At 44.0% G+C, this 13,210-nt stretch overlaps 1 protein-coding gene across 2 annotated transcripts in view; it reads left to right on the top strand.

The window, feature by feature from the left end:
• Nucleotides 1-13,210, top strand: part of LOC106602390 (polypeptide N-acetylgalactosaminyltransferase like 6) — a 247,826-nt gene that overhangs the window by 62,761 nt on the left and 171,855 nt on the right. For both annotated transcript variants that reach the window (XM_045716609.2, XM_045716610.2), the window contains exons 3-5: nt 489-597; nt 5,029-5,167; nt 9,534-9,700. In XM_045716609.2, coding sequence (XP_045572565.1) covers nt 489-597; nt 5,029-5,167; nt 9,534-9,700 — 415 coding nt within the window. The remainder of the gene's footprint in view (nt 1-488; nt 598-5,028; nt 5,168-9,533; nt 9,701-13,210) is intronic.

Here is a 13,210-nt window from a genome sequence, read left to right on the forward strand (position 1 = left end):
CAAGCTCCCTGCTAAAGTTCAGGTTAAAGGCAATTATTTCTCTGAACCTCCAAGGCAACCTTCAAAATTCACAGAAAGCAAACAGAAAGCAGAACAAAGCTTAAGGTATCTGAATTATTACCAAGTTCTAGCTTTTTTTGCACTGGGAAGCACTTTAGAGAGCAATTTGAAGTCACTTCAGGCTCGTTCATGCATACGTTTTTTTTGACAGTTGAATTCAAATGTCATTCATATAGAAGAAAAAAAGAAAAATAATAGAATCAGCACATGTTCGACTGTTGATGGAGTGAAGGGAGAATGAATAGAAATGATGGTCAGTTAAATTATCAGGGCTGAACGCTCTATCAAAATGTAAGTGTTTTACTTTGCTCTTCATATTACTGTTCGGCTGAGGCTCACACTGAATTGGAGCGTTTAATCTCTTGGAGTGGGTGATAATGGAATGATGGAATTGTCCCCCACCCTCTTCCTCCTCTCCTCTTTCTCAGGGCTTCTCGCTGGGGCTGAGCGAAGGACACATTTACACCTGGACGGATGGCTTGAAGAGGAGAGACTGGCATGATAACGAGAGCATCAGGAGAGATGAACTGCGTGTCGGTACGTCTCACAGAGAACTCACAGGAAACCACAATCACTACACCTCCTGTAGCTAAAGAGTTTTCACTCTGCACACAGCGAGCAATGTGAGACCTCACGTAACAAATGTCCACATAAAGAACTTCAACCAAGTCTATCTTTATCATGATTTACTGTAATGGTTTCCATGAAGGTAAAAGGGAGATTGATAATGTTCGCATTAGCTCTGCTTGCAGGACAAACGCATTTCCATTTGAGACATATAAAAAAATAACAAATTATTGTCTGTTTCCACCAAGTAGAGGCAAGACTAACCCTTAGCTAAGTGAGAACATGTACCAGGATCTCAATTCAGATGTACATTAATTAGAAAAGGTCACTGACAGACAAGCCATTAGTATCCACTGTTCAAACAAGAAGTATCTGGGGGAGGGGTATTCGGGCCAGAACTGATTGTGTCCACACATAACCCAGCTATTTCTATTTCCATTCATTACATAAATGTCAAGTAAAGAGCAGAGAGGCAGAGACCCAATGTTCCTCTCCTAATCCAAACACAGTATCTGTGTCTCCTTCCTGCCGCTGTGCAGTTACAGCGTCAGTCAAAAAGAGCTCTATTTGAAACTGAAGTATTTTCAATCTTAGCCCCCTTAAGGTTAAATCACTGTGCCATTGCCAGTTAAAGCTTTAATATTTTAGCAGATAGATTTCAATACTCCCACCCTGGTAGAGACCTAGGCTGCATCCCAAATGGAACCTTAGTTCCTACATAGTGCACTACTTTTGACCAGTTCTGGGTAGTGCACAATATAGGGAATAAGGTCGGTTTTGGAACGTACACCAGAGCTGGGAAACATTTGAAGCCAAGCCAGATAAATCATCAATGCCAGACAGGAAATATATTATTTCGGTCAGGGGTTCATGTCAACTGTAGATAAACATGTCAGAGGCAGTATTAATGACCAGGCAACAATGGAGAATAGAACACTTTTACAGCTTCTGGAATTGCGGAACTCGGCTGTAAATTCTAATGCATGCAGACTTCAGAGTATTAAAAAAAGTCATTAGCCAGATTAGACTAAGTTGAACTGCTACCAGACTAAAACAGAGACGTCAAACAGGGCTTCTGTTCTAAATGGCACCCTATTCCCCACATTCCCCTATGGGCCCTCTTCGAAAGTAGTGCACTATGTAGGGAATAGGGTGCCATTAGGGTGGCAGACCTGTCACATCACGTAACCCTACAATATGGTTGCCTAAATCCTGAACGTTGCCCTCTCTGCCCTTCTGTCTGGTCAGATCATGATGCATGGTCATTGTCCCACCAGACCTCCACCACATATGTGCCACACCATCTGTTGAGCCTCAATTGTACGTTTGCGGCGACCATGATGAAAGCTGATTATAGCTCATCAGTGCATGAAACCCAGGGGTGAGTAATACATTTGCCCCTGTTCTTCTCGCGTACGTCGGATGGGAAAAGTGTAGTCTACTATATGTATTAACCACTTACAAATCTAAAGCAGTTCATATACAAATGCTCTGTATAATGAATTGTAGGCATGTGTATTAACCACTTATAAAGCTGCAGTGCTGGTAAATAACATCATTGTACTGTGATGGGCCTGTTAATTAAATGTTGAGCATCTCTCAATCAAGTAGACGTCAGCCTCTTGCCCATCTCTGTTGTGAATAGATTAGTGATTACAGAACAGGGCCTGCATTCAAATAGTGTCTCCGAGTAGGAGTGCTGATCTAGGATCAGGTCCCCCTTGTCCATGACATCTTATTAATTATGATCTAAAAGGATAAAATGATCCTAGTCTGAGACTCTTTGTGAATAATAGACTCATAATCACCACCATCCCCCAACCAGGAAGCTGTGGAAAATCTAACCCCATTGAACAGCATGTAGAAATGATTCATGTGTTAAACCAATTAAGTGATTTTCTCTATATATTGTCTATCCCATTATGCCTTTTAAAAGCATTCATTTACATGTTCTGTCAGCAGGGAAATTGGGTGAGTGCACTTTGTCCATGTTTTACTTTAGTTTTTTGAACCGCCATTGTTTCGAAAATCAAGCCCTTTCCGAGTGAAACGATGGAATGGAAAACCATTACTATTGAACATTAATGTGTGGGTGTGCTGGATTGGAATATTTAATTTGCTTGGTTTATTCGCCTCCCTCCTGTGAGCTTGGCTGCCCTGTGCTGTGGGTGTAGTGTTTCAATAATTATGTACCGAGGAAAATTAGCTTCCAGCGGCCAACAATACTCACAGTAGAGTTATTGAACTCACCGCATTATTGAGAGAGGGATCACTGTTTATGTCAATGTATAATTCACATTGATGAGAGAAATGATGAACGATGTAAAACTTGGCAAGTGATTTATTCATTAGCGTTGGTTTTGGCGAAGGATGTAAAATGAATTGTGTTTATGAGAGGACAGGGACGTGGGTTTCGTTTCATCCTATTTCCAGCCGACTCTAAGATTGTGGCATACGATACCTACTTGAAACACAAGCCTTTACTTGGCAGACGGCACCCACAAAATATTTCCCACCTCCCGCTTCCAAATCCATTTAATGTTTTACAAAAACAAAGATTTTTCTATTTCCCTCTTTTGTACTTGTCCTGGAAACTTTCCATGTTTTCCTCGGTCTCGCTCACACATCAAAAGGAAAGCCTCTCGTTAAGAATGTCATTGTTTTCCTTTCTGGATCCTCTCCGTACATCAAACAAAGCCAGCTGTCAGTGTACATTAACCGCATGTTTGCCACGCCAGGAGTGTTTTCAGGGATAACCTTAACATACCATACATATGCGCTAAAACACTTTTTTTCCCTAGGAGATTTCTCTCTATGTTGTAAGCTTTCTCTTTATATTAGAAGCTGTACATTTCTCTCATATGTGTCTCTCGTCCAATAAGAACAATGCACATTAGCAGGATTCTGGAATTAGATGCTTCTTTACCCACTTGTGATTTCATTGCAGCATCCTCTAATAAAGTATGCCGATAGGATCCTCTACTTCTGGCCCCTTGGAGGTATAAACGAGGTAAACGGTTTAATTAGATGAAAGAGGAGCTGTCAGTCAATTGTGAATGGCAGCTTAAGTGATATGTAACGCCTTCCCTTCAGTATCGGAGTCCCTGGGGCTTGATTCATGGTGGGCAGTTAGTCAAGCTCATGGCAGTAATGCACATTGCAGAGTGTGAGCCAATGATTCTGTCACCAGGCAGACTCTTTCTGAGGTTTTACATCTCAGTCCAGGACTCAAGATTAAACAGTAGGGGGGTCGCAGAACAAATGGATGGACTCAAGAGTACAGCCTGTGCGGATAGATACTATAGTATGTCACCATAGTTACTGGCATAGTATATCACATGCAATGGCATCAAAAACATAGCGTTTTGTTCTTAATTGGTTTCAGTGCACACAGCAAACCATTTCATCACCTTGGTAACCACTAACCAGCACCATTTGATTGAACAAATACAGTAACACTTTACTTCAAGCCTGCAGGTATAATGTTTTAGGTCTATAACTTCTAAGCATCTATGAGCTTTTATAACCATCGTATGGTGCTGTATATCAGTGTTTCAGTACAGCTACTGATCCACACTCATGTAGGCTACTGTTTTTAGCATTGCATGCTTTACCAAGCCCCCCTAATGAGATACTCACACCGTAGCAGTTCAAATGAACACACAGCTCTTAGCCTATTGTTTGTATTTAACTTGTGCCTAAACGGCAGTATCCAAGGAGAATTCAATCTCCTCTTCTCTATCAGCATGTTAAGCAGCGTGTGTAGAGGGCTGCTTATTCAATTTAAGAAGTCCTGGTTCCTGTTGTTGGTTTGGGGCCAACGTTGATTACAATACCGAAAACAGTGTTTTGCATCTCTAAATAGACACACACACCACACACACACACACACACACACACACACACACACACACACACACACACACACACACACACACACACACACACACACACACACACACACACACACACACACACACACTCCTGATCTGATAAATCACAGACGTGTGTATAATTGTATTAGTGATCGCAGGGCAGGCAAAATGTCTCCCTTCCTGGTTTGATGTCTTTTGAGGATTTAGGAGTCGTCGTTACGCCAAAGTGGCTAACGGCCAAGCCCTGAAAAAAATCTGTGCATTTACAGTGTCTTTTCTGATCATAGAAATGGGAGAGAAAAGGAACACTGCAATTACTCCACGGGGTATCTACCAAAAAAGACCCATTGACAAATGGGTTAAAGTGGACCATTATGACCCTCTGAGAGGCACACACACACACACACACACACACACACACACACACACACACACACACACACACACACACACACACCACACACACACACACACACACACACACTGCAAAGCACCTTGAGATTTCACAGTATTTTCTGTCTTTTAGGGAAAGGGGAGCACGGCAAGCCCTACCCTCTAGCTGAGGATGAGTGTGACGACTCGGTTTACAAGGAGAACGGCTTCAACATCTACGTTAGTAACAACATCGCCCTGGACCGCTCTCTACCAGACATCAGACATCCAAAGTAAGTAGAGGGACAGATGGGTCTTTCTCTGACCCAAATGTTGACGCAATAAATGTGCAGAGCAGAGGTAATAACGTGTGTTAATTGGGGGTCAATTGCTGCACTACTAACGAGAGAACATGGCGGTGTGCGCGTTAACATTTCACTTCAAACACAAAATGGGGTCACGCCTTGCATCTCCAACGATGTTGTCTTCTCTAATCCCCCAGGTCTTAGTATCTGTGTCTGTTCAATGGCTTGGAGGAGAGGAGCGTGAACAAACACGTTCACCTCTATTGATCCTCACATCAAATAAATGTGAAAGTAACCCGTATACAATGCACACGATTTGCACTGATACTTTACTGCTATTCATTAGTAGGCAAACATGGCTAATATCATTACATGGAAAATGGCAGCTTACATCGATTAGGGTTTGTTGTGGGTAGTTACTCTGCTACTCTGGTACCAATCAAAGGTGTTTAGTTGAACAGTGCTGCATATGTACGTTAGGATGGCCGTATTGGCTGCTTTTCGTAGTGATGTCAGATATTGCTTAAAGAGGATTTGCAATGAGGTATTTGATGGATTGGTCCATAATGGCTCTCAGGGAGCACTAGAAGGCATTGTAAGAAAGTGAGAGAGAGAAACCACTGGCCTTCTGCGCACCATTAGGCCCTCATAGAAACAACATGGATTTTCTCTCTCTCTGTCTGTCTGTCTGTCTGTCTGTCTGTCTGTCTGTCTGTCTGTCTGTCTGTCTGTCTGTCTGTCTGTCTGTCTGTCTGTCTGTCTGTCTGTCTGTCTGTCTGTCTGTCTGTCTGTCTGTCTGTCTGTCTGTCTGTCTGTGTCTGTCTGTATCTCCTTGCAAGAAACAAATCTCCCAGTAACTCCTACTGCAATGGGTTGGAAGTCAGGAGGGGGGTTGCAGTAGTGTTACAGCTCTGTCGATAATGAGAACTATTCCCTCCGCTGCGGGGGGGCTGGAGAGTGACTGCATCCCAATGGCACCCTACTCCCTATATAGTGAACTACTTTTTACCCTATGGGCCCTGGTAAAACATAATACACTTTATAGGGCATAGAGTGCCGTTTGGACTCCAAGTGATTCCATGTTAGCGAGGTAGGGAAATTAGATGCCACACTGTGCTGTGCATACTGTGGAGAGGGATATGGGGACATTTTCTCATTTGAAAGCTAGTTAAGCTTGGGATTGAAATATAGTGTTTTCTCCCTGTGGATATTGTCCCGTGTCTAATCTCTACTGACTGTGTGACTGTCTATGCATGTGTGTGTGTGTGTGTGTGTGTGTGTGTGTGTGTGCGTGTGTGTGTGTGTGTGTGTGTGTGTGTGTGTGTGTGTGTGTGTGTGTGTGTGTGTGTGTGTGTGTGTGTGTGTGTGTGTGTGTGTGTGTGTGTGTGGGTGCAAGTATATTCGACATGATGCACAGGATGTACAAGGTGCGCACATAAGTACATTTTCATGTGTGAAAATGGTGTGTGCTCAATTACTAGTAAACATGTTTTCCACACCGCACTCCGTGTGTGTGGGATCAGAACATGTGTTGACAGGAAGTCAGGTTTCTATGGAGCTAAATCAGCCCTCCAGGGCAATGCTCTTCAGTTCAGTTCCATCATCACAAAAAAACATGGCAATTTTCTTCAGCAGGTTACGTGTCTTGTGCGGAGTGTGAGAGAGAGAGGGAGAGAATGAGAGAGTGTGTTTATTAGTGTGCGAGAGAGAGAGAGGGGGAGGGAAAAAAGGAGGGGGGAAAGAGAGAGGGGAGGAAGAAAGGAAGAGGGGGAGAGAGAGAAAAAGCGAGAGAGGGGGGAGATAGATAGTTATAGAGAGAAAGATATAGAGAGTGATGGGGAGAGGGATAGATAGTTATAGAGAGAGGAGGGGAGGAGAGAGAAAGTTAGATAGAGAGAGAGAACAAGAGAGAATATCTATGGTGAGAGGGCATCTCTGTTTATTTACAGTCTCATAAAGCCCTGCAGCAATCCTCTCAGTATGTGATCTGGAACGTTATTTTGTAGACAGTGGCTGAATGATCTCCGTCTCCCTCACAGTAAGCTGGGGCCCTGCCTGACTTCCTGCTCTGCCTGTCTGTCTGTTCTGCCTGCCTGTCTGTTCTGCCTGCCTGTTCTGCTTCCCTGCTTAATGTAATGATGGCTATAACTCAGATACACCCCTGATTTCAACGAATTTAAGAGATGGAAATGAGGCCAGTGCTGCCGCTTCCTAGCTAATGTTGTTGACGCAAAGCGGTACGGAAAATAAACCTCACAGGTTAAAAACATTTAAGGGATTGCGATGTCTGTGAATGCTAAGTATTTTTGTCAATGTTTTATTTCTCAGTCTGCACATACACTATCTAGAACCTAAAATGGTTCCTAGGGCTGTCCCCATTGGAGAACCCTTTGAAAAACCCTTTTTGGTTCCAGGTAGAACCCTTTTGGTTCCAGGTAGAACCCTTTTGAATTCCATGTAGAACCCTTTACACAAAATAGTTATACCTGGATCCAACCCAACTTGGTCTCATTTACAGTTTTATATTAGGTTATTTTCACAATGTTTTCACTGCTGAATTAATGACCGTTTTTTTCTCAATTACTGAAGCATTGGACTATCTATAATCAGTTCCACAAGTCATACGATATGATGGAGAAGTTGAACGTTCGATAGTTAGTGTACATAGCCTACACTTGAACAGAGCTATGCCTCAGAATAAAGCCTGGCATGTTTTTACAGCATTGTGCATTATACACCAAATGACGCAGCTCAACATTTCATCCAACATTAACACCTATGCATTTACCCAGGCAGGTGTTACATTAAGTACTGATCTGATCTGGAGAGCAGCGACCTGTTATTAAATGGCGGTAACAGCATGGCAGACAGTATAAGACGCAGTGGGGAATCCTATCATGCTGGGAGTGGAAAATCAGCACGTAAGGAACAGACTGAAGGCAATTTTACCCATACAGAATGTAACATGAATGTCATTCTCATCGGGTCTGTGTGAGCGACAACCACGGTGGTGCAAAGGCCTAGTTGAGATGAAACAGAATCACATCAGCAGTTGATAGCATCAAGTCTGCATCATGTTCAATGTCATCTTATCAAGTTCAACAGAAGCTGACAGTTCTGCTTCATTCTTACCTGACCTGAACGGAGTCTCTATTCAGTCATTTATTTATTCACTCTCTCATTCTTTCTCTCTTCCTCATATACTCATTCCATACAGTCAGGAAGGGAACATGGAAGTTTAATTTAAGCCTATATGCATTTAAGAGAGGTCTATAAAGCCCCAATCCAGCCCCATATTTCAAGTTTCCTCGCGATACGGCGCTGGAGGGGGGTGACAACGCTATTTTCCATAATGGTATGTGGCTCTATCTGCCTATTACTATGCAAATCGATGCTCTTCTCCTTCCTGAATGGTATTTCATAATGTAGAATTATCTGACAGGGCAGCTGGAGAGACCAACCTTGTGTTTTAGAGATTGGCTCAACTCCAGCAGGAATGAATTTGCTTTCCCAGCCCAGCACAGATGTAGGGAGCTGGAGCACTTTGGTGGGGGATTTTTATGCTCCCTCCCTCCCTCCCTCCCTCCCTCCCTCCCTCCCTCCCTCCCTCCCTCCCTCCCTCCCTCCCTCCCTCCCTCCCTCCCTCCCTCTTTCTCTAAATAAAACAATAATAAAAAACAGGGCTTCTAACCAAGTACCGAGTCATCATTCTGCAGAGACCGGTGATAAATTAGAACAGCTTGTCAAGGTTGTCACCGGGGTAAATTAGCAGGAGACTCGTGTGAACCGTAAAACTGCTGCTTCATTTGCCAATTTCAGCTTTGTCGAGGCGGCTATTAACATGCAGATTTCCCTGAATTGTTTATTAGGCCGGCTGAAGCTGGAGTGGCTCTTTTAAACGCTGATTTACTTTACGACTCTGCAGAGGTAGAAGGTAAAGCAGGCTATGTGTTTGAGGCTGGCTGGCTAGCTGGATGGCTGTCTGGCTGGCTGGATGGTTAGCTAGCTGGCTGGCTGGCAAGATGGCTGGCTGGATGGCTGGCTGGCTGGCTTGGCAGTGTGACACACAGCTGGGAGCAGGTTGGCTTTCCAGATGTAGGAAGACGTGATTAAAGATATCAGTATTAGATTGTGACATTTAGCCTATCACAGAGGCACTATATTCAAACATACCAAATACCAACACATGCAGCTAGCTCTACATCAAATGCGTAAGCTAAACATGGAGATGAAACATGCATTTCGATCCCACTGGGGTCTTTGTTAGGACAGGTCAAGAAAGGTCTGGTCTGATGTATTACAAACCATGGAGGCTAATACAGCCCCTGGTATATTATGTATTCTCTTTCCTCAGCTGCAAGACGAAGTTGTACCTGGAGAGCCTTCCCAACACCAGCATCATCATCCCCTTCCACAACGAGGGCTGGTCGTCCCTGCTGAGGACCATCCACAGCATCTCCTACCGTACCCCAGACCACCTCATCGCTGAGATCATACTGGTGGACGACTACAGTGACAGAGGTAGGACACCTGGTTAACTGTTACGCTACTGTGTGTGTTGGTGGTCAGGGTCCTTACACCATACCCTACTCAGTGACTGTGGTAGAACCCTGGTTGAACAACAGTTAAACTACAGTTATTACAGTATGGTGCTGGTAGGACCCTGGTTAAACTACAGTTATTACAGTATGGTGCTGGTAGGACCCTGGTTAAACTACAGTTATTACAGTATGGTGCTGGTAGGACCCTGGTTAAACTACAGTTATTACAGTATGGTGCTGGTAGGACCCTGGTTAAACTACAGTTATTACAGTATGGTGCTGGTAGAACCCTGGGTAAACTACAGTTATTACAGTATGGTGCTGGCAGGACCCTGGTTAAACTACAGTTATTACAGTATGCTGCTGGTAGGACCCTGGTTAAACTACTGTTATTACAGTATGGTGCTGGTAGAACCCTGGGTAAACTACAGTTATTACAGTATGGTGCTGGTAGGGCCCTGGTTAAACTACAGTTATTACAGTATGGTGCTGGTAGGACCCTGGTTAAACTACAGTTATTACAGTATGGTGCTGGTAGGACCCTGGTTAAACTACAGTTATTACAGTATGTTTCTGGCAGGACCCTGGTTAACCTACAGTTATTACAGTATGGTGCTGGCAGGACCCTGGCTAACCTACAGTTATTACAGTATGGTGCTGGTAGGACCCTGGTTAAACTACAGTTATTACAGTATGGTGCTGGTAGGACCCTGTCTAACCTACAGTTATTACAGTATGGTGCTGGTAGGACCCTGGTTAAACTACAGTTATTACAGTATGGTGCTGGTAGGACCCTGGTTAAACTACAGTTATTACAGTATGGTGCTGGTAGGACCCTGGTTAAACTACAGCTATTACAGTATGGTGCTGGTAGGACCCTGGTTAAACTACAGTTATTACAGTATGGTGCTGGTAGGACCCTGGTTAAACTACAGTTATTACAGTATGGTGCTGGTAGGACCCTGGTTAAACTACAGTTATTACAGTATGGTGCTGGTAGGACCCTGGTTAAACTACAGTTATTACAGTATGGTGCTGGTAGGACCCTGGTTAAACTACAGTTATTACAGTATGGTGCTGGTAGGACCCTGGTTAAACTACAGTTATTACAGTATGGTGCTGGTAGGACCCTGGTTAAACTACAGTTATTACAGTATGGTGCTGGTAGGACCCTGGTTAAACTACAGTTATTACAGTATGGTGCTGGTAGGACCCTGGTTAAACTACAGTTAGTGCAGTATGGTGCTGGCAGGACCCTGGTTAAACTACAGTTAGTGCAGTACGGTGCTCTATGTATCAGATAGGACCCTGGTTAAATCAAATCAAATCAAATTGTATTGGTCACATACACATATTTATCAGATGTTATTCCGGGTGTAGCGAAATGCTTGTGTTCCTAGCTCCAACAGTATGGCGTTGGTGGGTTCGGGGCACTGCACTAGTTCCGTTACCCCTACCAACTAATAGAATCTCACTTTGATTCATCTCTGTTAGTGTATGTTGTTGGTGTCCACAACCCTGGATGTTGCCTCTGGGGGTCTTTGCCTTCAGTATAACCCTGTGTGTGACGCTAGTATGAGCCATACTCATTTGTGTCAACCTCTCATCCGTCTATGGTCAGGTCGTTTGGTTTGGGAGGAGTTGGGTTTTACTCCCCAGCCAGCTGGTTGCCCTGTTGGCCGTTGCCCTCTTTCTCTCCTGTGGTTCTGTGGATGTTAGTGTTGTGCAGAGAAACAGATTCACTTCCTATAGTGGTGTGGCTGCTTGCCTCAGGGGGAGTGAGATAGAACGTAAGCGTTCAGTAGCCAGACCACCGTGGCAGGACAGGGTCAGTCATTGTGTCGACTCAGTGTACTGTATGCTCCCCCGCAGTGTTGAGACGTTGAGACAATCCACTGGAACTCTCAGTCCACTGGCCTACCGAGACAGACACACACACAGAGAGAAGACTCACCACACCACAGGGCTTAGCTCGGATCATTCCACATTCCGTATTCCGCCTCTGTAAGCCCATGCATGTATTAGCATAATTGAGGTATTTTAATATTGTTTTAGCGGGCGAAGAGCAACAGCACAAACAACCTCTTGGTGGATGGACTTTAGAGTGTGTGTTCTTCATTTGCATCAGGTGATGATTCAGCCTAATGGGGAATTCACTGGTTGTTTAAAGGAGCAGTTGCTACATCCATTTTGGACTTGGAATTCATTCTTGAAGAATATGTCTTATAAATAAATGCCTGGTGAGTTTAGTTCAACTGTCGTATCCCATTAGAACCCAAAATATCAGCTTGTTTTACTCCAATGTTTGTAAACAACCTAAATGTAAACAAACGCAGTATAGGCTCAAAACATGGTCAAAACCCATTTTGATATCATGGATGGTCAATCCTGGCATCTAGCTCTGTTTATGAATTTGAAAGTAGTTACATATCTCCAGCCCCATCCCCCAGCTTTTTACCAAAAACAGTGGTGGGGTGCCAGCTTTGTTGTCGTTTCAACTACTGATTTCCCCTTTAACGTTTGTAACGTTTACGTTAAAGCTGTGCACTTTCATAGTTTGAGTCCATGGTCTACAGTTCATCCATGTAACCACTCTCTGTTGGTTGGTTCATGCTGTAGGCCTGTCTGTTCTGTTTACATACTCAGTCAGGTGAATGTGTGGAAATGGGTTATTTGGCTTCTGTGTGTGTGTGTGTGAATGGCAGCTTTGGGCAAGGTTTTGTGTGTTTGTGTGTGTGTGTGTGTGTGTGTGTGCGTGCGTGCGTGCGTGCGTGCGTGCGTGTGGGGTCAGTTAGAGGTGGCAGATTCTCAGTGAGTTGAGGCTCTCTGGGACGATAGTCCTCACGGTGGGACACCAGATGGGCACAGCTGCTGCTCTACCCTACAGCTGTATCTGTCCCCCAAGAGGGTGTGTGTGTGTGTGTGTGTGTGTGTGTGTGTGTGTGTGTGTGTGTGTGTGTGTGTGTGTGTGTGTGTGTGTGTGTGTGTGTGTGTGTGTGTGTGTGTGTGTGTGTGTGCTTGCCTGCGTTTGATGTGCTAATGTTATTGTCACTGGCCATATTATATTGTTTAATTATTCTCCCATCTTACAACCACACTTCAATAGTACCTAAACTGGTCAGCTGTGTAATGCATGCCAGATATGCTGGCTACATATCCTAGGACTGCGTTCACCCCCATCATGTTCTGGTGTGTTACACAGAGAAGCTAGGTACGTTCTGGTGTGTTGCACACAGCAGCTAGGCAGAGTGGCCTCTTTGTGCCTGTGGAGGACAATTCTCCAGTGAGTGCAGAGGAAATATCTATGAACAGATTTTTCACCTGAAGCGAGAATAACAATAAGCTCTGCTGACAGAATAGCTACATTTGAAACCAAACCTTCTGAGAAATCATTTGGCAATGTATAATTATGAGTCATAATGATAATAACTCTCCATCTGTTGCCCGAATGATAAATAATGAAATCAACCTTTATTGTCTGATGCTACGT

Source organism: Salmo salar, chromosome 04 (genome assembly GCF_965601325.2).
Source record: "Salmo salar chromosome 04, fSalSal1, whole genome shotgun sequence".
NCBI classification, from domain to species: Eukaryota; Metazoa; Chordata; class Actinopteri; order Salmoniformes; family Salmonidae; genus Salmo; species Salmo salar.